The sequence below is a fragment of a genome, unplaced genomic scaffold (genome assembly GCF_019419815.1).
Source record: "Pyrus x bretschneideri cultivar Hongxiangsu unplaced genomic scaffold, Pyrus_bretschneideri_v1 Contig13, whole genome shotgun sequence".
NCBI lineage: Eukaryota > Viridiplantae > Streptophyta > Magnoliopsida > Rosales > Rosaceae > Pyrus > Pyrus x bretschneideri.
In genome coordinates, this window is record NW_025999424.1 from 7,574,456 (window position 1) to 7,601,025 (window position 26,570).

General features: G+C 37.5%; 3 protein-coding genes and 1 pseudogene across 6 annotated transcripts; 1 reads left to right on the forward strand and 3 right to left on the reverse strand.

The window, feature by feature from the left end:
- Positions 1-879: 879 nt before the first annotated feature.
- Positions 880-6,559, reverse strand: LOC125474969 (annotated as a pseudogene).
- A 10,558-nt stretch (positions 6,560-17,117) lies between these two features.
- Positions 17,118-18,681, forward strand: LOC103955051 (thymidine kinase a). The gene is made up of 4 exons (XM_009366920.3): positions 17,118-17,361; positions 17,490-17,634; positions 17,981-18,102; positions 18,210-18,681. Exons 1-4 carry the CDS (start codon positions 17,222-17,224, stop codon positions 18,487-18,489), a joined length of 687 nt encoding a protein of 228 aa, XP_009365195.2. The 5' UTR covers positions 17,118-17,221; the 3' UTR covers positions 18,490-18,681.
- Positions 18,682-18,861: 180 nt separating this feature from the next.
- Positions 18,862-21,700, reverse strand: LOC103955090 (BTB/POZ domain-containing protein At5g48130). Its single transcript, XM_009366961.3, has 4 exons — positions 21,426-21,700; positions 21,264-21,333; positions 19,895-21,037; positions 18,862-19,708 (listed from the first exon to the last, which is right to left on the reverse strand). The coding sequence occupies exons 1-4, from the start codon at positions 21,521-21,523 to the stop codon at positions 18,968-18,970; spliced, it is 2,052 nt and encodes a 683-aa protein (XP_009365236.2). The 5' UTR covers positions 21,524-21,700; the 3' UTR covers positions 18,862-18,967.
- Positions 21,701-23,679: 1,979 nt separating this feature from the next.
- LOC125468000 (probable serine/threonine-protein kinase WNK11) lies at positions 23,680-26,143 on the reverse strand. 4 transcript variants are annotated; one of them, XM_048579247.1, is made up of 3 exons: positions 26,002-26,143; positions 24,818-25,335; positions 23,680-24,339 (listed from the first exon to the last, which is right to left on the reverse strand). In XM_048579247.1, the coding sequence occupies exons 2-3, from the start codon at positions 25,319-25,321 to the stop codon at positions 23,974-23,976; spliced, it is 870 nt and encodes a 289-aa protein (XP_048435204.1). In that variant the 5' UTR covers positions 25,322-25,335; positions 26,002-26,143; the 3' UTR covers positions 23,680-23,973. The 4 variants fall into 4 exon arrangements, with proteins under 4 accessions (XP_048435204.1, XP_048435205.1, XP_048435206.1 ...); XM_048579248.1 differs by having other exon boundaries at positions 24,818-25,387; positions 26,002-26,083; XM_048579249.1 differs by having other exon boundaries at positions 24,818-25,378; positions 26,002-26,058.
- Positions 26,144-26,570: the final 427 nt, after the last annotated feature.

A 26,570-nucleotide genomic window follows, 5' to 3' on the forward strand; every position in this document is an offset into this window, starting at 1 on the left:
AGCACAAGGAAGCAAATGGGAGTGGAAGAAAGGAATGTTGGTCTCTCTTTTATACAAGATTTTCTCTTTCCTTTTTTATCACTTTCAAAGATTTTCAAACTTAAATAATGGCTTTCTTTGCCTGATCAGTAACCACCAAGACATTCTTCCTTGGTGGAGAGAAGGAGAGCAACTTAGATGTATGCATCACCTTCGTAGGTTCGTAGCGTTCCGATTCAATAACTTAATGTCATGTAGAGCAACTTAGATGGATTTGTTTCACGTTATAATGACGCTCTAGTCCAGTGCTATAATAGACTGTAGAACAACTTAGATGAACTTGATACGCGCCATGGTGCACTTGGTCCATCGAAATTATTCCAGTAGAGAATGAGGTTTAATTTTCTACTCATTGTTATTTAGGCTAACTACATTATATCTCCTCTAAGTCTAGCGGTTTCTCAATCGAATATCCGTACATCACAAACAGTATCGCTTATGCCTCTGAAACCATCCTTCCTGCTCAATGTCTTTCAAAAGTGGTCATGGAGTTTCAATTTTCTACCAAATCCGCCTTGAGAATATGAGATCGTATCAACTCATAAGAACTGAAGACGTACTTGACGTTTCTGGGTTGACATGAAAGCCACATTCGCAACAAATACATACACATTATAGAGCTAAACTCCACAATCAATACGTCCCACGACAACCAATCATACAATTCCATCTCGATGATGGTGCACGTGTGACTTCCACATCCGCCCAAAAACGAATCTCACATTTACCACATCATCAATTAAACAGAGGATCACAGAGTCAAAGCAAAGAACAAAAACATTAAACATAACCACATACCAAAATAAAAATTCACAATCGCTGCATACCAAGTCCTAAAAGTGTAAGAATCAGAATATGGGATGGCTTATTAATGGGGTCCCTAACCGGGTAAACCCTTAAACGTTTCACACTAACAAATCAACAGTAATTTCAGGTACAAAAAGAAAATAACAGAATAATGGGGAAAAAAATGAATAAAAAAAAAAAGCATTCCCTGAGCATAACCAATTGCCAGAGATGTTACAGATGAAAACTCTAGGAAAGAAAAAGAATATATATATCAGTCTATCTTTTCTGTTTTTTTTTTTTTCGTTTTCGCGTTTTGGGTATCGTAGCCTCACCGGAGATGCATGACACACGTCTGACTATATCCCGCAATCTGATTTTACATCTCACTCAAAAGACCGAAACAAAAAACCTAAAATCGGTAACTCAAAACTCAAAGCATTAACACAAAATCCATCTTAACTTGTTCTATTCCTCTACTTTTACTTCTGCAAACAGGGCACTCCAGTTAGCTCTTCTTACTAACCAAATTTCTTTTACTGACATATATAAACGAGGGAGGTGTGCAAAATTCACAATTCACCTGCTTCACCAGATTATCTTCACCTACAATGTCGTGATATCAGAAACGAACAATGGATCCTAGGCAGCGATTCCTGAAAGAAAACAGTTGGAAAGAGGATTTTAAGCATCAGCAATTGGTATAGTTTCAGTTATATATACATATGTGTATTTCCGACAAGTTATCATCTATTCATCTATCTGAGAACAAGATATAGCATAAAGGTTAATGTATAATGTTACCAACAGGTTCAATTGACGATGACGAATTCATGGAAATCACTTTGCACTCAGATATTGATTACAAAAGCCGTGTGGTGAGTAGCAATTAGCCAACTCAAGGGCAAAGCTAAAACTAGAAAGTTCGCCGACAGAGAGCTTATGCTAATAACATGTTTCACCTTTAGAATTGTTGCAACATTCCATTTTAACAAGCAATATGCCACCCTTATAATATAAAGAGTGATCGTTCAAAGGTGGCAAGACTCTATAACAATCTGACCTCAAATTTGAAGAGACAATATGGATCACGAAATGAGATAACAATGATTCACTAAATTTCCTATCCCCCTCTTTTTCTGTTAGTTACGTATCTTTGACAAATGCATCCAGAGACAGAAAACCGTACGTATTGCCAAATTATATCTTCCCTCTCCACTTCAGAACCCTACTTAGTGCATTGTATTTCTTAAACTAACAAACTCAGAAAGGTTATGTAAAGGTCGAGAGAAAATAAATATTATATTCAGTTAAACAAAAAAAAAAATACATATATTTCTCCAGAGAGAATCATATTTTTACCAGAGACTCAAAAAACTTAATTTTAGACTTCTTTAGATTTCTAAATTTCTCTCAGTATCTTCCTTGATTGAATTAAAAGAAATAACAAGCATAAAACTCGGACAACTGTTAAGCAGTATACTTAAGAACGAACTGCCTTGAAGATGAAACTATGAAAACAAAGCCACTATTTCACTAGTAAATATATTCTAGATTAGTGAACAACGAATCAACTTAATTTGTGAAAAGCACATGCTGGATCTCCGGAAGGACAACGTCAAGAGCTTCATAAAACAAGAAGGATCTACTTGATATTTCAACCATTAAGGGAATGTGATTGCACGATCTATAGTCTAAAAGAAAAAAATAATTCATATACTTTTCTTTTCTGTGACCCAAAACACATGCGCCAACAGATAAGATGAGAGAGCTCATTCAAAAATCTAGAATGGCCAATCAACAGGAAACAACGTTAACTTCTGCCACAAAAAACATGAAAGCAAACAAACACAAGAGAAATTGATGAAAGCTGCCTAATCTTCCTATCAGAAACAAAAGAGCAGAAGTTTCTTTGGAATCACGACTGATGAAACACCTACCAACACTATAATACAAAATAAAATATGGCTGATTGTCTCATCAACCCTGAACAGTCGATACACATTTGGGACAATTGTCTCCCTAATTCCCAAGAGATCAATGATCGTATCTAGTTAAGTAGCAAAGAAGCTCATTGTCCAGCTACAACTTCTACCAACACCAAACAAAAGCCAACTAAAATTGTTTCACCAGTAACATTGAAAGCCTTTTGCTTTTATCTCAAAGTTCCAGTTTTTCTACTCCTCAACTGAACCCGCATAAAAGCTAATAAGCCTAGGACTCCAAAGCAATACACTCAACACAAAAAGCTGGCTTCAAAAGAGTCTTTAAGGATGATGTGATATAGGAAAGTAAAAGCTGCATCTCTGTGGTAACAAATTTATCAGCTTGTATCAATTATAAAGGCTATAAATGAAGAATTGCGTGGAAAATAATCTAGGGACTAAACAAGAAGCAAAGAACCACAGAGGTACTTAGTGTAACAATCACAAGGTAGCATGTGGTGTCATGTGAGCAGCCATTGAGGAACAAAATGCACTGCGCTCAATGTAACCAACAGGATAAAGGACTTCAAAAGTTCAGCTTGATGAACTGGGATGAGCATAACAATCAGGTAAGAAATATCATGCTTCACTGGATCTATTGAATTACTATTAGACCAGTCACAAAACACAATACGCAGCGCAACCAGGAGCTTAACAAGAGCTTTTCCTATTCCAATTTTTTTCGTTAACATAGACCATAACACAGAAAACCTACAAATTTAGGATCAAATCCTGTGTTTGACTGTCCCTAAATAAATTACAATAAAGTTCCCTATCTTACAAAAAAAATTAAAACTACAAAACATACCAAAAAAATAGATGAAAAACAGAAGTTGCATAAGATATTAATTAAGTGGCGCTAACCTGTGTTTGACTGTCTCTTATTAACACTATAACCACCAACATAACCAGGAGAACTCATAGCTGAAACATCAGAAGCTGCGCCGCCAAGCCCATAACCAAAAGGAACAGACCCATCTCGCTCAGAATTTGATGATCTCCAAGTAGGGTCTCCATAAACTGAATTACTACTGTAAAAGTCAGCCAAGGACCCATCGAAACCACCACCATTTGATGCAGCAAGTGAAGATGTAGGGGCCACACTTGCACCACTGTTTCTTCCATACCCTCCAGTCCCCAGACCGTAACTGTTATCCCCAACTGCATAACCAAGGTTCCTGCTATTGTTAGAAACATTATTTCCACCACCTTGAGCCGGCATTGCTGAAGAAGCCCAATTAGCTCCAGTATTTCCAAATGTACTTCCTCCAATGGTCCCACTTCCTGATCTGATGTAAGCATTAGAATTTGTGGAGTTAAGACCACCCACCCCATCCCCCCATAAGTTTCGAGTCTCTGAGCTGAAAAATGAAGATGTGTTTCCTCCATTACCGCCATCATACCCAATGGGATTGCTAAACCTACTTGAATTATTGATATAATAAGGACTCAATCCACCCCGTCCATAGTTCAAATTATTACTACTTATTATTATTATTATTATTATTATAATTTGCATTCCCTCCAAAACCTAGGCTCAACCCTGGCTCATAATTCATACCCATTCCATAACCAGAACCAAATGGAGGAAATCCACTACGACCACCAGCAACTGGACTGAATCTACCAAGTCCATAGCCTCCACCTGTATTTGGAGTATACCCCTGAGTGTAGCCATTAAGGAAGCTACTGACCCTACTCAGACCGTAGTTGTATCCACCAATAGGGCTGCGACTGGGGCCAGGCGACAACTCTTTGGGAACTGCATGCTTGACCTCAACCATCTTCCCGTTCAGTTCATGAAATGTCTTAAGCAAAACCTTGTCCACTGCCTCTTCTGAATCATAAGTGATGAATCCAAAGCCTCTCGGTCTGTGGGTGCTGTGATCATACATCACCACAACATCTGTGATTGTCCCAAACTGCTCAAAGTACTTCTTGAAGTCACTCTCTGTGACAGTGGATGCTAAACCTCCAACGAAAATTTTTCTTGTGCGGCCTGGACCTGGAGAACCATGGATGCTGCCACTGCTTCTTCCCAATATGTTTTGGTCATCCCTTGGAACAGCCTTTTTGGCCTCAACCTGAGAATAGAGAACACATCGGTAAAAATGAAGATGAAATGATACAAGCATTGCAAATTAATTGATCAGCTCAGAATAATACAGCAATGCGTTAACAAAACTGACAGAAGGAAAGATAAAAGAATGAGAAGCATGATTTACTGTTGCTGAATTTGAAATTTAGTGGAACATAGAACCACAGTAAAAATGAATTCCTGCAATTACAATTTCAGACCCGTAACTCCTATAAGAAAATGAAATTTCCTTTACATTTTGAGTGATTCAAAACTAAAAACATAATGATGAAACACAGTGAACCTAAGAATGTAACTGACTGGCTAAAACTGGTTTCAACCAAAAGGAAGTAGTTTGCTTACCATCCTTCCATCAATGTTGTGCTTCTCCATTATGACGCTGTCCGCAACTGCTGGGTCAGAAAAAACTACAAAACCGAAACCACGAGCACGGCCTGTGGTCCGATCTTTCATGATCACTGCTTCCACCACCTCCCCAAAACTACTGAAATACTCTTTTAGACGCCCTTCATTTGTATCCCAAGATATGCCGCCAATAAACAACTTACCACTATCGGATTGCATTTTTTCCTACAAGCCAAAAGTACTACATCAACTCAAGCTTTGAGAAAATCCACAAATGCAAATCACACAATCCACCTCAAAGCAAAAACACAAACTTTATCGAAATTTCAAACCCAATTGGAAAATGAAGGATTCAACAGATGATCCAATAGAATTCTATTTTAAAAACAGAAGCTAAAGGTATTCCAGCACAATGAGATGCAAACAATTATCTAATCCAATCTCACAGCAACACCAGTAGCTCAAATAAAAATCTCTCCTTTATCCACAATAAACACCAACCTAATCGAAATCAAATGCGGATTAATATAAACAACAATCCAAAGTAGAAAGACCAGTACCTTGCTATGAAATATTGCAAAAGCGCAGATTGTAATCCGATTCGGAAACAAGTAATCCCGGATTCAATTCAGAAACAACCGATCCTGCACCGATCAAATACTGAACCGCAATTTAGCACACCTGGAAGAAGGGACAGAAAATATCAATCAGAAAAAATCAGCTGGATCCAAATCCACATACCCAATTCAGAAAAAGATCAAAAATCAAAAACGCAAATCAGATTATCATCATACCCACCGATTAAACAAAAACCCAGATGCCAAACCTCGAAGAAAACTAAGATCTGAGAGGAGGCACTCTAGGAATAAGAACAGAGGGCATGTTCAACCTCCTCTCTATATATGCCCCCTCCAACCTTTGTATTTGTTCTTTCAATGGTGGTATTTGATTACCAAATACAAATTCAGTTACCAAACAGATGGGTGAGAGATTAAAAAAATGTATATTTCTAGAGAGAGAAACAGAAGCTGTAGAGAGAGAAAGATAAGGTGCTTGGAGGGTCTGGTGAGGAATATATAGCCTCTCTGTAAATTGGGAAGATGAAGATTTTCACCTTCTTTTTCTATTTTTTAACTTTTTTTTAGGCTTTTTCCTGAATTTCTCAGTGCAAAATTTGAAATTTTGGGAAGTGGGTAGTAAGAAATTTACCCAAAAAACAAAGTTTAATCAGAAATAAAGGCGTGGAGATTTGGTAATGAAGAATGTCTGATCTGATACAAAAGGAAGAGGATCACTTTGTGGCTTTGTCCCTCCCGTTCATTCCTTTTATACTTAATGGGAAAACACCTCCATTGTAAGGTTTTACATATAACCTGCGCGGTGCCGTATGAAATTTAAACCCACGTCGAAGTGGGCCCAATGCCATACTAGCCGTTGATTTTGATGACTTTTGCTTGATCTACTTTCATCTTCATTTTGTTTAATTTACGTACTTTACCCTTTTCTTTTCTTTTCTTATGGTAAATTTTTTTCTTTTCTTTTTCTATAGAGTTGTGATTCTTATTAAGTATATGAGTTTTGAGTGCCACTAAAACCAAGAAAAAAATTTGAGTGTATTTTATTATTACTTAACTTACTTTTTTATCCATCGTAAAAGGAAAAACGACAGCGTGCAATAGACATCTCATCTTTTAGAAATATTGTTGAGATCTGACGTTCTAACTCATCTAACTCAAATTGCCTTTTGCTTTCTTGAATCTACTTTATTTGATGTTTAGGCATCGTATTCTCTATGCCAATACAATCTCAGAGTTTTTGTTCTCACATGATCTTTGTGTGACATGAAATTTAGCATTTCTATTGATTTTTGCAATCTTGCGGTTTCAAGTGAACTAGGCTTTTAATGAAGGGTTTGAAGTCTTCTTATTGCTTCGCAGTTAGTCATGTAATATTTTTCAAAACTCGTTCGTAAAAACCTTTTTAGAATTGACCTATTTATAAATATATTTGTAACGTCCTTTATTTAGTGAATGACATATCCTACATTTTTCAAAAGTGAATGGGGGTATAAGTCGCTCGTCTAAACACTACTCACTAAATAGAGAAATTGGCCTAAGGGTTTGATTCCCTTCCTTGTAAAAATAAAATAAAAATAAACTGTGGCAAAGAAAAATACTTGTGTTTATTTTAATTTTCAAATACTAATTTTAAACCAATATATGCAAAATTAAACTTGTAATGCAATCAAGATACTAATTTTAAACTAATTTTTTTTACTACACATTGGTAACATAGTAATTTCCCTTTCGTGCAATCAAGATACCACATGAGCAAGGACGGATCCACATAGGGACTTGGGAGGTCCCAGGATCCGTCGGCAATCCTAAATCCCTACTATAAATTTTCCGGGGACCCCTCGTACTAGAGCATGAGGTCTGCGCAGGTTGTAGGTTGCAAGTTGCAGTGGCTATCTTCTTCTCGGAGAAGATGACCGCGCACGAAGAAGAAAGAAAATAGGAACCCTTCCTGCCTGTCTCCTCCTTGCTTCTGCCATGGTCTCATCCGTCGGTGCCACCCACTTCTCCTCCAACCTTTCTCTGTTGTTTAGCGAGGGCAGTACATAAGCCCAAATTTCCCCAAATTATTTCAACCATCTTAGTAATTTTTCTTATGGGTGAAATTTCCTTCATAATGTTAGTAAGATGGATATGATCTGTCATGGGTTGGTGAAATTTGAGGGTGAAGCTGCCATGGCTTCGAGAAAATGGGGAGGGAGGTGGTTGGTGGAGGTATGGCAGCTTTGTTCTTAGTGAGAGAGAAGGTGAATGTTTGGAAACTAGTAAAAGAGAAAAATGGTGTGTTTGGTTAGAAGATAGTGGGAGTTTGGGGAGAGTTTTAATTGATCGGTGTTTTAAATTTAGTGATTCATATTAGATGATCAATAACTTAGGTACTCCCTAGTTACTTATGAAACCTCGTAATGGATGCTGGAATTATGATTTTATAATTTGTAATATTGTTTTGCATATGATTTTTGAATGAAATGTATTATATTTAATTTTTCAATGTTATTTTTGTCTATAAATTTTTTGACCTTTATAATTGGGACCTCCCGAGTTTAAAATCCTAGATCCGTCACTGCGCATGAGGCGTTAGCGTACTCTTAACTCTTGGGTCAAATGGTACACCAAAACATAGCATGTTGCTACAAAAATGCATCCATGAAAGTTTGAACTCTTGATTCAAAATTTCAAATGTTTGCTCGCTTAATTTCTACTAAAATTTTTACAATTTTTATGTAAGATGTTTATAAGGGAAAGTACTTGGAAAACCCAAATAGTATATGAAACAAATAATTGATGACTTGAAATTTGGCCACGAATGGATTTGCCTTTTGTAATAGGATAGTGATATTTGCATATTCATTTTTACTTCTCACATATCTCTCTTAATTTTTTTATTGTTGGATCGAATAGATTGAAGAAGATCAATGACATATATAAGGGTGTATGAAAGATAAAATTAGTGTATGAATAACACTATCCTTGTAATATAAGGCAATTAGAAGTTGCTACAAAATGCTTGCGGCTAGTTGATGCGATTGGAGAGGCATTTATCGGTTGGAGGCGTGAAAGCTTGTAGATCCGATTGGTTCCCTATAGCAGAGGCGGTGGACGAAGAAGATTAGGGTTTTTTTTGTTCTTTTGGGTTCTTTTTTGTTTAGCTTTGTTGGCCCCTTTGTGCTTGCACTTAGTTGGCTTTGGTCTTTGATTTGGGGTCCAATTTTGCTTTGTGTTAATCTTGTAACTGAGCCTCTTGGGTATTTGCTCTTTGTACTTTATGGTTGTTGCCCTTGAATATTATTTCCAGTTTACCCAAAAAAAAAAAAAAAAAAAAAAAAAAGGAAGCAAACGAGTTCAAACAGAACCACCACCCATGTATTTCTTTAAGCAATATATTTGAAGAGAAGAATTTTCTACTAAAGCAATAAATTAAAATGTATTTAACTATTGAGTTTTGCCAAACATTAATTTTGCCAAAAAATTACAAGTCAAACATTAATATAAAATTTAGCTATAATGTGTACATTTAATATAATTACCATTTCAATGGCCAGATGATGAGATTGTTTTAAATACATATATCCAGTGAATTATATATGACCGTCATATAATAATATATATTTAATATAGTTTTTAATACATCGATATATTTATCCTAAAGAATAAAAAAAATATCGCTAAATTGTAGTCCTAAGTTACAAATGTTTGAACATTTTGAATCAAAACATAAGAATAATAGTTCACAATCACAACTTAAAACGAAACCACGACATGTCTAAAGGGTTTGTCAACCAAAACGAGAAATATGACCACCTTTGTTTACCATTTGTTAATAATAAATAAAAAAAACATTGTTTTTTCTTCTTTTTATCAAGGGGACATTCAATGACGAACCACGATTATTCACCCTTTTTAGACTTAGTGGAGGTTGAGAATTGCACCTTACCAATGACCATGATCAAGTAGATTCACTAAACCACTTGTAGTGGTTAAAAAAGAACATTATTGACCATTACAAATTTACCATCTAACTCCCTTCTAAGAAAAAAGGACTTAAAAAAATTATTATTGAGAGGGGAGAGGGTTTGAAACTATTATAACAATTAAAGGAAGGTGAAACTTTCGAACCTGAGATGCATGGATAGAAACTTAACCTGTAGAATATTAGACCACATGCATGGGGAGTTTGTTCTCCTTCTAAGAAAAAAGGACTGTAATGTAATATCCTTTAAAGTTGCAAGAAGTAAAAAGGACTTCATAATCTTTATGAATGAATGGTAAAACCTATTGGTTAATCGCTTTGGCAACATTAAATCAATTGCATAATGTAACCAACCTAGTTGCAGTGGTGGATTCAGGAATTGTTTATTGGATGAGCAAGGTATAAGTTCTTGTTGGCGGGAGGGGCTTAGGCTAAGGCTTAAAATAGTTCCGTTGTCATTCGATCTTGACTCTTATTAAACTACTCATACAACAAGAGTTAGGACCAAATAACAATCAAACAATTTAAAGGTACCCTTGCAAATTAAGGACCAGAAACATTTTAAGTTTGCAACCCTTGTACTCATAATTCTCACCAACTGAAATTAATTAGGAAGAAAACATAACAACAAAACGAATGATATCTTGGGATGATACGGTTCTTCTCATTGGGATGTTTACCAACTCCAACTGACTTAAGATTTTTTTTTATTTTTATGACATATGTTACTCTACCGACAATTTGCATGCCTATGGAGCCATATTCACACTACATTTATGGTTTTTTTTTTTTTAAGCAAACGATATTATTTATACTAAGGAGAGGGAGGTGAGTTTAACCTCATAATGGGCTAGCAATAATATGGTTCAAATTTGCCTTTGGCGAGAATCGAGCCTAAGACTTCTCAATTACAAGTGAAGAGGAAAATCACTAGACCGTGATACTAAGCAGTCACACTACATTTATGTTAATAAGCAAAGTTTAACTCGAAAATTACCCAATTTTATAAGAGTGGTGTAATCCACACACCTTTTTTTTTTTTTAATCTCTCACACTCCGGTCAATTTCAATTGTTGGATCGAATGAATTGAAAAAAATTAAAAGATAAAAATTCACAAGAGATGTGTGCATAAGATGTAAAAATGGATGTGTAATGTGTGGATAGCACTGCCCTTTCATAAATAGATAAAGTAACCTCGAGTATCAGATATCTAACAAAAATTGACATTCGTAAATTTCGCAAAGTGATCAATAAATATGACAATGAAGATTAATCTACGATGCTCTTACTGTTATTATATCTCAATATGTACTTTTTTACGCACGAGTGAGCGTTCTATATATCAGTCTAAACAATTGGATGATAAACAAATCGACAGGTCAGGTTGTTTAATTTACAACATTTCGATAATTAATAACATGTTAGAAGGTTTTTAAAATGAATCGTTCATATATCGATGTGTATTATTGTTGCGAGTTAAGCCTTTTTTTAACATAGTTTTGCAGGCATCAACTATATGACAGCAATGTCGTCGAGTCCTCCTAGTTAATCCTTTTTTTAATTTGGTTCTCTTAACAAATATATACACCCAGTAGTACGAGTCTATGAGAGATTATGGGGTGGGTAGGGTTGCTACATGCAACATCTCACTCAACGAACACCTCCTTATGTGTAAGCCGTAAATATAAAACAGCTTAATTCGAGACTTTCTCTGATACTATACGAACTTACTTGTCTATACATGCACATGTCAATTGTCACACACGCTAGTCATTAAATTGGTAAATCTTTTGGATGATGTTTACATTTGGAATATATGATTAGCAATTAGCATATATTTCTTCTTGCTCTAGCTGGCGACCTCAACCCTCCAGTCATGCATTTCTCACGTGTACGTTTGTTCACTTTGTACCATTTTTCAGTACTTCACTGTACTACCCTTGTCTCTTCCAAATATATACATTATATCTAGAGAATTATATCCACGATTCCTTTTGTTTTTGGGTGTTTACAATGGAGGGCTAGCATGGTCGATCATCTCATATCCAGGGATACTAATACTTCATTCTCAGTAAGGATGAAAGTCTTTCTTCTTCACTAAATAACGTGATATCATTTTTACTATACAAACATCGTAATTAAAACCATTCATTTTCTATATAATCATCTTAGTGGAAAGTCTTTCTTCTTCTCCATATATAGTACGACATCGTTTCATTATTATAGTTGGTGCATGTGCTGATCATGGATAGAGTCGGCATCATGCAGTCACATGCAACGTTTAGTATTATTTATTTACTAGGGTTTCTTTCTGTAGTTCAAAAGAGGAATCGATGCCGGCCTTGCTCCCTTCATTCTAATCATCCGGTCATCTTCTTACTACTTTTTAGGTTTCCCTTTCCTTAAATTTTCATAGAGATAGAGGACATACGTGGTAAGATTAACAATGTATGTTTGAAAATTGAAACTCAATTATGGAACAAAAGTTTAACCCTAAAACACATCAAACAATACTTTAAATAAAACTAGTTGGTGACATGGGTGTAACTATATTGGTTAGAGCATATATGTTCTCCTTATGCACTTGAGTTCGAATCTTCATTCTTGTAGTTTAAATTAGTTAGTTGATGACATGAACGTAACTACATTGGTTATAGCAGATATGCTCTCCTTATGCACCTGAGGTCAAATCTCCGTCCTTGCGGTTTAAATTAATTTAAACTAGAACATCGGTAAAGTATTATTTATCCTAGAAAAATGTTACATGCTAAACATCGTTGGAAGTTAAACTGTGGAGAAAAATAAGTGAAATATGTTTGAAAAAGAGGGGATTATCTGGAAATAAAATCACCATACAACACATCAATATCAAATATATTTTAAGAACAATTAGCAACCAAGAAAACGTTCCCACAATTTCCAAAGGAAAAGTGGTAGGCATGCCAGTTTGTGAGACTAAAAACATGATAATATAATTTTTTTTTTTTTTTTTTTGAAACCAAATGCCATATCATAACAAAACAAGGCCTACAAAGAGGCAAACATAAAGACAATACCAAGCAGTGTCAGGGGATAACCCACAACGACCCCTCCACCAAGTAGAGGCGTCATCCCCAGCACCACCATAACCCATTAATGAGGGCAAGGTAATCCGTCATTGTTCAATACATAGACCAACGAAGATGGGGGCCTAACGACCCAAACAACATCACTCATCTCCGAAAAACCAATCGATGCAATCTTGTGAGCCACGCCATTAGCAGACCGTGGCACCCAAGACCATCGGCAATCAATGAAATCCCCCCCCAACTGTTTAACCCGAGCCAGCACCGGGTATGCCTCCCAACTACCCATAGACAACGAGCTAGAAAGACATTTAATCGCATCCAAGGAGTCCGATTCCAGAATTACATACCTTACACCCAGCTCTGCACCTAGCCTGCACCCGTGCAACAACGCATAAGCCTCCGCTGCTGCAGCAGAAGGAGCATTAATAGGATGCCGCGCAGCAGCCACGAACTTGCTCTCTATGTCCCTCACAATCACTCCAACAAAACCCATTTTTGATGCCTTGGACCAGCTAGCATCCACATTAATCTTCACAAAAGGGTAGGTCGGAGCACACCATCTCGTAACCTGAAAATTCCTTCTTCCTTCACCCCCTCCTCTCTCCCCATCCTTTGCCTTTGCACTAATAAACGATCTCACCGCCTCAGAGATAGCAGCCAGGACCTTTAACGGGTTAATGGGCACCTCTTTGAAAACAAAATCACAGCGAGCCTTCCATATGCACCAACAGGTAAAAACAATATATGATTGTCTCCACATTATATCTCCAGAGTTGCATAAATTCGGAGAGAAAACCCCCTGAATCCAGTCCGACCAAGAAGGGAGAGAAGGATGATCCATTTTATAACCCAATGCCCCTCCAAACCAAATTGGCTCAACCCAAGAGCAGGAAAGGAACATGTGCTCAATGGTTTCATCATGGCAGCAGCAAATAGGACAAGTAGAGATTTGAGAGGACCTTCGTCGGAACAATGCATCCCGAGTAGGAAGACAATTGTGAACAGTAAGCCACAAGAAATGCCGTAACTTGGGGGGCACCTCCAGCTTCCAAATCCCCTTCCAAAACTCTTTGGGAACCCCACGAACAGAAGGTCGACGCAAATCCCTTCTCGCCATCGATCTTCCTTGCAGCCATCTATATCCCGACTTGACCGAATAAGCACCGTTTTTACTCGTATCCCAAATAAGCCTATCTTTACGACTTAAATCTCCAAGAGGCGTCTCCTTTATAGCCTGCATAGCCTCCTCCGATATGAAGGGTTGTAAAAAGTTAATATTCCACCTCCCCGACTCCGGACAGATAAGTGCACTGACCCTTAGACTGGGAGTAACCGCAACCTGGCCAACCGGCTCCGGGTGTCCAAGGGGCAAGGATGGAAGCCACCTATCCTGCCACACTCGCACCTCCTGACCACCCAAAATCTGCCAATGGGAGCCCTCCCTAATCAAGTCCCTTCCACAGATGAGGCTACTCCACGCCCAAGAGGCCCGCCCACCCTTCTTCGCATCCCATATCGAGCTATGTGGAAAATACCGAGCCTTAATCACCTTAGCCCACAGCGAATCCGGTTCCGTAATTAAACGCCAGCACTGTTTAGCAAGAAGAGCTTCATTAAATTCCTGAAAGTTTCTGAAGCCTAAACCACCCATGTCTTTTGGCAAACCCAATGTGTTGGAAAACAATAACTTTACATTCTCCATAATAGTAAATTACTACATTTCACGAAAAAGCTTTCCTTCATCATCAACCGATGAAAACTTGTTCTAGAAAAAGCACTCCGCAACATCACGGAGAAAATCAATGAATTAATAGTTTTTTATATTCACTTTTAACAAGATTTAATCCAATAATTTATTTTTAAAACGTCCATATACACGAATCTTGCGTGTATAAATGGGTGAAATGGTTATCTCTAATTAACGTTTTCTTGTTTTTGACTTCTTGACACCTACTGCCTTCAACTGTTCATGTAATATATAAATTTGACTTAATTAATTAAGAAACTCACTTGTGTAGAAATTTGGTATGATTTTTCATTTTATGTCACGACGTTAATGTAAATTATAAATTAAATTAAGTTAAGATTTTTGAGTATGCATATAGATGCGGAAATACAATAAACAACCAATACGTAAAAATTATAATCGTGTTTTATGTCAAAAGTGCATATTAGATGGGTATTTGCATTATATATATATATATATATATATATATAAAGCTTTTAAGGGAAATGATTCTTTTTTTTTATTTTTTTTATAAAAATAGGGATTAGTTGTTGGATCCACACCACATTGAACTTTAACGATCCGAATCGTTTATTTTTCAAGTTGCACCTGATAGATCACCCTTACACAATATTAGCCAAATCGAAAATATTGAAGACATCTAATTGTGTTAAAAAAAATTAACGAATATTTTGTTATATAAGAAACAATAAAACTTTATCTTGATAATTAAATAAGAAAATGGTTTCGGATTGAATTGGGTTTTTGCAAAGATGATCTATGAATCGAGACTTACAAAATAAACAGTTCAGATCGTTGAAGTTCATATGAGACGACCAGTTTTTCATCTAAAACCCATAATCAATTATCAACCATCACGGTAATAAGAAATTGTTCTCGTAATTTAACCAATAAGATTGTTTACAGATAATAATATATGTTAAACATACATATAATATGAACCGTATCATGTGAACCACCTTAAAATATTAAAAATATTCTTACAGTTAAAAACACAAGAAGTTGTCTTCGCGGAGCAACCTTAATAAGTACAAAACATTATTTTGTCGCGAAAAATTGTCAAATATCGAAGTGGAAAGTAGACCATTGTTTTGCCTAAGTTCGTAGTTCCAATTACTTCGTGTAAATTTGAAAAAAAAAAAAAAAAAAAATACTTTGTGTAAAAGTTTGTGAAACGACACATTTTTCATCTGTCATCTGTCTCTTCACATTGTAGATAAGATATAGCACCCCGACCTCCCTATCTGCATACGCATTGGAATTTAATGATTTTAATGGGTAATGGTCAAGATATGAATAATGCGATTGAGTAAAGTTATCAAACTATTATTTTGTTAGACTTAATTAGCATGTCCTTATGTTACGTAAAAGTTTGTGAAATGAAAATTTTTGAATCATTCAACTTCATGGAGATTGATTGAATATATGCGTGGCGAAAAAAAGAATTAATAGGGTTTTCATTGGTAATAGTTTATGAAATTGACCAAAGTCATTATTTTAATCTCTCAATTTTAAAATCAATCAACGTTGTCCTTTCTAAATGGACCACCGCACATCAATTTAGTCATTCCATTTAAATTTTGTCAAGTGTTCTGTTAATGTGCTGACTAGGCACACATAAAGGGTCTATAAGTCCAACAATATGTTGTCACATTTATACAAACTTGACATAATTTATACGGAAGGACTAAATGGATGTGTGGTGGCCAATTTTAGGGATGAAATTGATTGATTTTGAAATTAAAGTACCAAAACGATGATTTTGGTCAATTTAAAAAACTATTAGTGATAAAAATCCTTTTTAAATGAATACATTCGAGGGTAAAAACAAATATAGCAAGGGTAATATTTTTTACAACTAGATGAAATTGAGCATGAAATATGAAAAGCAAGCGGTCATTTACTATGGTGGTGAAAAAAAGTTGAGCCATTGCATGATAGTTTGGATTTGAACATCTTCGATGGTTAATCTAACAACATTTATTTATTTTTTATTTTTTGAGAAAAAGTAATCCACACTTTAATCACACGCTTTAGTTGGAGAAATGAGAGAAAAAGAGAGGGAGTTTTTAAGTTTGAAACTTTTAAATAGGTTGTTTGAAATGAGAGGTTTTTCAATGAACACTAGACATTACGCCATATATTATTATATCGTTATATAAGTGAAGAAAAATTATTTTAGTATCCTCTACTTGTACAATGACAAATAACATGTATCCGTATCCCGTACACACTGAAAAACCGCAAAAAAGTAATCACGGATTCAATTCAGAAACAACCGATCCGGTTCAAAAACAATTTATTCCTCTTTTTGTATACTTTTCCGGGTCAAAAACCGCAATTTTCTTTTCATTTGGGTCCCAAAAAAAAATCATAATTTCCTAAATTCCCAATTTCCATCTAAACTTAATTTACCTCCAAACCAAATTTTTTTAATTTTCCCTCCAAATCTTTTAACAAGTCAAATCAAATGCAGCTCCATTTCTCTCCGCTCCCACCTACTCTCCTTCTCTCTCTATTTATTCAGATCATGAAATCTTTCGCCTTCCCATCTCTCTTCTTCCCTCCCCAATCTTCAACCTCTTCTCTTTCTGCAGCCCGAAATCCATGGCCTCCTTCAAGCCCTCCATTCCCCCCACCAGCGAATCTTCTACCTCCGGCGAGGTCCACGTCATCATGGGTCCCATGTTTGCCGGCAAAACCACCGCCCTACTCCGCCGGATCAAGTCGGAGGGAAACAACGGCAGGTAAATTTGGAATTTTTTATCAAACCCAAGTTCGATTTGTGAAGATTTCTAGTAAAGATTGAAGCTTTTTGTTAGATCGTTTGATAGATGCTAAATGGCACTGAAGTTTCATTTTTTTTAATGTGTAGGAATGTGGCCATGATAAAATCGAGTAAGGATACGAGATACGCCATCGATTCGGTTGTGACTCATGATGGGGTGAAGTTTCCGTGCTGGGCACTGCCTAATCTGTCGTCGTTTCGGCAGAATTTTGGTGGAGATGCTTATGACAAGGTAATTCTGGAGCTGGGAAATGTGTAAATTGTTTTTTGGTTTATCAAGTTTTATTTATTTATTAAAATTATTTTGGTTATTATTTGACTTGACTGGGGCTTTACTATTGGATCTTGGCCTTTAATTTTTGCAAAATATGTTATGGCATTGTAAAACAATTTGATGGTGTAGCCTGATGAGGTGCAATTGTACTAGTTATGTTCCCGTGATTCGGAAGGGCAATTTTTTCGCTTTGATGGTTGCAATGGTTTGATGTTCGGCATAGGTCTTGTTTAGTGTCTGTAATTTGAATTTGATGCATATGATATGTTCTAATTGCCTAATCCCTTTCGGGATATGTTGACAGCTTGATGTTATTGGTATCGATGAGGCTCAGTTTTTTGAAGATCTGTACGATTTCTGCTGCACGGCTGCTGATCACGATGGAAAAACTGTAATTGTTGCAGGCTTGGATGGTGATTACTTGAGGTGGTTTTCAAATTAAATCCCCCCTTTTCTGTTTTGCTCGTGTGGTTAGTTTCTTTAGTTGGTATTTAGTGCTCTCTTATTGATGGGTGCGTTGTTATTGTTGGCAGGAGGAGCTTTGGCTCGGTGATTGACGTAATACCACTTGCTGATTCTGTGACCAAGTTGACGGCACGATGTGAAATGTGTGGCAAACGAGCTTTCTTTACCCTGAGGAAGACGGAGGAGACAAGGACAGAACTGATTGGCGGTGCTGATGTCTACATGCCTGTGTGTCGCCAACATTATGTCAATGGACAAGTTCTCATTAAAACTGCAAGAAGTGTAGTGGAGTCCCATATATTTAAGAGTGTGAGTGACACATTTTCTGAAGCAACTCCAGTCGTTTAGTGGCAATAATAGATCTTTCACAGCCTAGTATGTCGTTCGTTTGCTATGTATTTGAATCAGGCAATTGGCTTTATCGCCTGCTGTTGTAGTCTAACCATATGGAGTTTGGACCCTAACAAGGTTTTGTTGGAATGCAGTTGGATGTATCTCTTCTTGTTATGTTAATAGACCGAAGTTTGCTTTAATGCACCACTTCTGCAGTTGTACTTTTACTAATCAATCTAATCCTTAGCTAGTTGTGTTGCTTATTACAAATTTCAATCTCCTTCGTGTGGGATCAATTTGTTAGCGTCCTTGCGTTTTTCGATTATTACATGTTGGATATATGAACGTGTAATTCTATGTACTCTTGGATACAACATTGCACAAAAATAGACAACTATCCTCATATTGATGCCCTGGTTGCAAGTGAATGAGCAAAACTACATTTTCCAATAAAATTATACATGATCAGTTATTCACGCCTTGTTTACAATCATCAGTGGTTCTGATTTTCGCACATTTTATTCTGACGAGTATTCTGCTGCATCGGCTTAGGCCATGGAGAGGAGGCAGCTGGCTTTCTCTTTGGCTTTTTACCTCCAAACAAGGAGATCCGCCGAAGGACCTTCAGCAGTCTACTGGCATACTTTCTCTGTGAGGCAAAATTCACAGAGCCAATGCAACTTGTCACTTGTCCGAGCGGGTTACTTCTTTTGCTTGTTGATCTACCTTCTTTGCCGTACAATTTCATGGTAGGTTCTGTGGTTGAGACGGGCTCTTTCTTTGAAATGCTCTGCCATTGAAGGCTCCGCTTCAAGGACATGAGCTCTTGTTCAAGGTTCTGAATTCTGAAGCTTGTTGACTCATATTCCTTCCTCGATAACTCAGGCCTCTGATTTACATTGTCCTTCTGCAGCAAGAAGCTCAAGGGTCTGCTTCCGGACTCTGCTCTGTCCACACATGGACTATCTCCGAGATTCTGGCTTTTTGAGTTTGGACACCTAGAGCTTTCAAGGCTCCCTGAAAACTCTGGACAATGTGCATATCTGAACGAATCTGAGCATTCTTTGAAAGCTTGGTGTGTGCTGAGCTGCTGGACAAAAAGCGCCTGGACAATCAAACGCAGCGGCATCAATTCGTTTTGAACAGCCTCAATGCATGCCTCTTGTGACAGTTTTTGGCAGTTGAGGTACTTGCAGACTGCCCACTTCTCTTCCTGGGATGTATTCGGGTGCGCCTGAAGATCAGAAATTACACGAGTTTCGTTAAAGTGTAGAGCTTTTTCAGTAACGACAATAGTGAAGGCAATAGAGGATTAGGCGAGAAGAACTACACACGAAGTACAAGGAACCGAACCCACAAAAATACAAGAAAGCTCATAAAGACCTATATAAAACGGTAGAGTTCATGACGAAATGTTTACCTTTAAGAAGATGTTCATTGCCCCGTAGAGTTTATCATGACAGTGTCTGTATGAAATCGGGACTCGTTCGATGAGTTCCATGAACCTTTTATGCTCCATGTTTGGATCAGGAGCTATGTGGGAAAGATATCCATCCCACAATTCTGCAACAATTGTGTTTCCTGCTGAAAGATTGTTGTCCGACTCCATGGTAGATGATACATATGTTGAAATTATGCTCTCCATTGTTGCAAGCTCCGTACTGGAAGAAATTGACTCACTCCCACTTTTTGGAAACAAGAAGTCTTCCAGCTGAGCAAAGTGCAGCAGAGATACAATCTGCCCTTCCAGCTTCACCCTACTATCGATCCTCATACCTACTTCCAGGGATCTAGAAAGAATTGCGAAGTAAAACCCGATTGGGATGGATCGACCGACCTTGTCCCCCATCGGCAGCAAATCAAGAACACCTTGTAAAATGACTGAAACTTTGTGATCATCCCCACTTCTCTGACCAGAATTCTCCCAGAATTGGAGGGTTTTCGTCGAAAGCACCCACTTGTTAGCATAGAAAACAATGATGGGGCTCAAGTACTTTTCCTTCATGCCTTGCCTTCTCAAAGATCCTATAATCCTCTTAAAAAATCCAAACGGCAGCGCAATGAGATCCTTGATCCAAAGGTCTTGACTCAGAATCTCCCTCCCCATTTCACAGCTCCAATTTCGTGTGCTCAACGCTTCCAACGTGAGCACAGGCGTGTCACGCCTTCTCTCTGGGTCAAGGATCTCCATGCAGGCCATGAAGGCGAGGCACTCTATACACCGGCTCACGATGAGCAGGTCTTCAGACCACGGAAGCAAAGTTTGGCACTTTTGCAGTACTATCAGGGTGTCATCCCAGCTCTGCATCACCACTTGGTTTAAGTAGAGATCAAAGCGCTCGCAGAGGTTTCCGGAGGAGTAGTCTTCTGTCATCTCAAGAAACTCTGCTGCACATCTGAGGGCTACCACATTGAATGGATCAATCAAGGTGGAGGAACCGTAGATGAAGAGTGCAATCATCTCGAAAGTCTCTGGCCCGCCAGGGAACCCCGGTGGCAGCTCAATCTCATTTGATTCGTTCAATCTCTTGTTGAAATATCCACTCTTTGAAAAAAGTGGGAACTGAACAAAAATCACAAATTGAAATTAGACCAAATTTTAACAATTTTGTTAAGAAATCGAGAGCCGTAATCTCCTACAGAGAACAAGTGCAAAATGATATAAACGCGATCGAGAACACAAAAGTAAACAATCACGAACAACTGACAGAAGAATTTAACTTAGCTCGCTAGCTCAAATTCCACGAATAACCAAACTGATTCGTATAATTCTACTTTCGATTTCTTACCTTGTGGAGGTTGAAGATCTTTCCGCCAACACGAACGCTAACAGAAACAGGCAAACCGGTTTCTTGTGTCCTGAGACAAGATTCACCACACATGAAAAACTCAAATAAAAAAGTGCTCAAATTTAATGCTACAAAGTTGCAAACATATTCCAACAATCTTACCATGATAAAATCTTGATCTTGAGCAAGGCGGAGACGTTCGGAGAAGAGAAAGGACTCGATGCCACGGAGCTGTCTTTTAAAGGGCTTGCAACTTCCATTGGAAGAGGTCATAAAAAAGCTGAGAGACTGGAGATTTAGTGAAGCTGAAACTTTGAGAAGGCAATGACTTATGGGAGTGCATTCTACGCTTAAGCATAAGCATGTGGTTTATAAATATAAGCATAATTTGGCTGCCCAATTGCCATAAAATGCTCGGGATTTGTCTCACTAATCGAAGAAAAGTATACATAATAACTTGTGGAATTGGCAAAACAAGTGGAATTAAGTGGAAGAATGATTGAAATTAAAGAGATGGTTTTAATTTATTAATTAATTGATTAATATGTTAAATTAGAAAATGTGTCCACGCAGACACATTCGTGCAAAATTGTTTTTGTGTAGTCATAGTCAAAGTCAAATGCACACGAGTGAAACACTCTGAATGTCCAAATTTTGAGGCTTCAAAAACGTTCTCGATTGGTGAGTAGTTGAATTCTTGGTGCAAACAAGTCAGTAGAATATGGTTAATTTCCACTCCTTTCCATGTTGTTTGCTTGCATCACAAGTTTCGTGTCTATGCATGTATGTGACTCCCCAAACTAGTACATCATCAATTTGAATGAAATTCTTAGCCATCCAATTGGTATTTATAAGCAAATGTAAGGTTCATTTTTTCCTTAATGTGGGATTAATACTCTCAACATATAGTCTCATTCGATTTAAGAGCTGGCCTAATTCGGCAACTTTGATAAAGTTCTTGAAAAGCCTAGCTACTTGATAATAAAGTTCTTGAAAGCCTAGCTGCTTGGTAATTACTAACGTCGAATTTCCTTGACCATTTCATTTAGAGGCACTAGTCTCTGTTATGTTAAAAGCTAATTTGATAATTACTAACGTCAAATTTCTATGACCATTTCATTTAGCAACATTGGTCTTTATTATGTTAAAAGAAGTTCTTAGTTCAAATTTTATGTACGATAAAAGAACAAAAAATTACCACATGACAATTGAGGGTAGTTTTGGGACATGAGAGATGATATGCAAATGCCATGCATGCATGCAGCCATGAAAAGTCTACAGAAAGAGGAGGTGGGAGATGGTGAATTGGTCATGGAGAATTGCAAAGGGATGTGTTGGGGGAAGAAGAAAAGGAAGAATGAGGTATATGTGTGAATAAACTAGTAAAACTATAGTTTTGAGGAAATGATGATTAAAATAATGATAAAAGGGGAAGATGATGGAGTGCGGGTAAAGCAGCTTGAGCTTTGTGAATGTGACATGAAGTATTTAGCAAACACCCAAAACGGCACGGCTTCTCTATATTTCTTTGGTGCTTCGGATGATGGGCTTTTGCTTTGCTTTCTCCTACCCACTCCCAATCCCCAAAACGACTTTTTCTTTGCATGTCCATGCTACTAATTTATATTTCCTTTTTATATAGGAAATGAATCATCTCTGGATCCCTTTCCACCTAATCCAACTTGTTCGGGATCCGGGTTATTGAAATTTGTTCCAATGGCTACAGTTATTATCACTTTTAAAGGGGCTCCCTGTTTATAGCCGTTTGATCAAATTTCAACAATCCGGATCCCGGACTAGGTGGAAAGGGATCCGGCGAGAATCCCTTTCCATATATATATATATATATATATATATATGTCCATATACTAAATACGTAACATGTCTTGGAAATGTTTGTTCCAAAATAATTAAACAAACCATTGAATAAGTAAAATCCAGTACCGGCTCTCAGGAGGAGCAGCTTGTACGATTACATATACGTACTAGCCTTGTGCGTATGAGCTGAGCTGTATTGTATTGTGGGTTACAGTAAATTCTCAGGGACTTTGAAGTACAGCTATGATCCTTTTGGACCAAGCAACACATTCCTTCAAATTTGCAAGGACACAATAATTTTAATCAGCCAATTAATCGCTGGCAATATATCTAAGAAATAGATAAAATATTGCTAATCTGACTCTCAATTCTTGTATCTTAAGCTTTGAATTGGCTAAATAATAAAACACTTAATTAAACATAGTACTGAGAGCACCGACTATTTTCCCAACTGATGTAACACATAATATAGCAGTAGCTTAGTCGTTGTTAATAAATGCGGTTCAGTATGCGCTCAAAGTTGAACGAACGAACGGTCGCCGCATCGCTGGGATTATGTGCCATTTGGGCAGTTTTTTGCTTAATGGACACTTGTGCAAAAACAAACTAAAACTTTCCCATAATATTTTCGAAGACCTCTAAAAGCAACATCACTATGGAGTATAGAGTACCAGCATTCATTTTCAGTACAAACCCAACTGCACAGGTCAAGAACTACAGAGAGAGAGAGAGAGAGAGAGAGAGAGAGAGTATGGGCATACACTTGAACAGAAACCCCATCAAGCGGTTGTGATGGCTCAGAAATGAGAGCCAGACGAAACTCCTGTATTATGAAACGAGGTCTTGAAAGATGAGAAGTGTCGAAAAGCCATCACAAGCTCGGGTCAGGCTCTTACTGATTGACTTCAGACAAGAAGGGATCCCTGAGAAGATCAGAGGCTGTAGGTCTTGCCCTCGGCTGGGCTATGGCTTTCTCAATGAACGCCTTCACCTCTGGATCGTTCACCTTGTTCAATGCTAAAGGCTTGATACCTGTTGTCACCTTCTTGTATATCTTAGCAACAGAGTCGCACTCGCTGTATGGTATCTCCATTGTCACCATCTCCAGCAAGCACAGCCCGAACGAGTATATGTCCACCATCTCTGTGTAATCCTCTTCATACAGCTCGGGCGCCATGTATTCAGGTGTACCTATAATCGAATGTGCTAAATGGTTCTTTCCCACTATTGCGGCAAACCCCAGATCACCAATTTTCACCTGTAAATGAAAAGCATAGGTACATTAGGTAATTAGACAAGGAAGTAGGCATATCATTTCTGAGGTTTTGTTCAACTCTTCAATCACATACGTAATGCTCTTTCGGGGTTCAGTGAACTAGACGTAGCAACGGATATTGAGGACTGTGAATTACTATGACCTTATGGTGATGCAGTGCAGAATATAGATATGGAAATGTAACATTCCAAAAAATAGGATAGGATGGAAAAGTCTGCTCACTGAAAACACAAATAAATCGAACCTCGTCTAGTGGCATGAGCTACCAAGATTCATTTTCCATCAAAGTATGTTAAAAAAGCGATCACAAGATTAAGAACACTGTCACAGATAAGGGATTACGTTCTATTGCTAGCAATACAAACCAACTCTGATGAAAAAATGCTGCCTACAAGTAATCAAATCTATGGTCACAAAAATCAGGAGAAACAAGTTGACACAAGTGATGAGTTATAATTACCTGGCCGGTATTCCCATTGATGAAGATGTTGCTGCAGTTAAGATCTCTGTGAATGATGCACGGCTCATGCGTATGGAGGTATTCCAATCCCTCAAGCACCTGTCTCGACCACTTCTTGAGAGCCTTAAGCGACACACGGGGATGCTTCTCCCTGTACTTCCTCAGGTTTCCAGAATTGCACACCTCAGTGATAAAATTCAAAGTGTTATGCGCCTCTTCCTTCCAAACACTGTGACAAACAATGATATTCTTGTTCTTCAATTGCCTCAACAACTTAACCTCAGAGTAAAGCCGATTTATGAGTGTTGGATCGTCGCTGAAATTGCACAACCGGACCTTATTCCAGGCCACCTCTGTACCTTCCTCCTGATCAAAAGCCCTATAAACCTTCTTCACAGCACCATGACCAAGGAGATCAGCATACCGCCCATACCGTCCAGTTGGATCAACCTCCACAAATGGTTCAGCATCCCGATCAGATGCATTCGAATTCCCAACTGCCATCTTCAAAGATCACTCTGATGTGGAATAAAATCAGTTAAAGCTAGAAACAACTGCGCCCTTCACAAACTTAAAACTAAAACAAGTAAAGATCTGGATGAAGAAATGCAAATGCCATACGATATTAACAAAATTGGAAATGGGATTTTTTACCATCACTCTCTAAACATGTAGACACATTCGTACGGCGATACTACAAAATCATCAACAGGCAATCTAATAACTAACCAAAAGGAAAAGAGCAAAATAAATTAGAAACTTCGAGAATCAAAATTGTAAGGTAAAGAAAGATTAGCTCCAACGCCGATTCATAATTTTTTTTTTCCGGCTACAAATCTCGATTCATTTGAAGTTTTTAACTACAGAACTCGGTTTCAATTGCGTAAATGTATCTCCATACACAATGATGCATGAAGAACACAAGGAAACACAATTCAAGCAAACAACAAAACCAAGAACAAGTTGGAAAAATTATTTATTGAAGCGCTAATCATGCTTAATTATATGAATTTGAAGCCAACAACAGCAAGAAAGATCGTAAGAGACTGCTAAATACATCAAGATTAATCAAGACTACTGCTAATTACATCAGGATTAATCAAGTAAACAAGTAATTAATGTTGACTCGAGCTAGGATTACAGGACTCCATTTCTTATAGCATGCAATTCTAGAGAGAGAGTACCTTGAGATTCTTGGGCAAACGCAGTGAAGCTCTTGGACGCAGAGAGGGAAGGCGGTATTTAGAGCTCCCGGGAAGCGGGGAGCACTGGCTACTAGACGACGTCGTATGGCAACGGAATAACGACGCAAACTTTGCTTTTTCATCTGTTTCCGTGTCAAAAAAAAAAAAAAAAACAAAAAAAAAGAGATCAGGCCGTCAGAGACTCTCGGAATAGGATCTCTCCGGATGTTATTTGTGGGGATCTAGATGATTAATTAATCGTATCCGTTCATCGTATATTATGTGATTAAAAATTATTTAAAATTGAATATAAATAGTATCTAATGAAAATTAGACATACGATGTACGATGAACGAACACGATTAATTGATCTCTGGATTCTCAAGAGGATCCTTGTTCCGAATATAATCCTGTTTTGGAAACACGTGTGAGGTTGCCCTTTTTCCATTTTTTTTTTTGTCATGAGAAACAAAAAGAAAACGTAGATGACACTTTTACCGTAGTAGAAAAAAGTAATTGTTCTGTACACCGAATACCGAAATGATTGAAAACCAAATCGAACCGAAAAC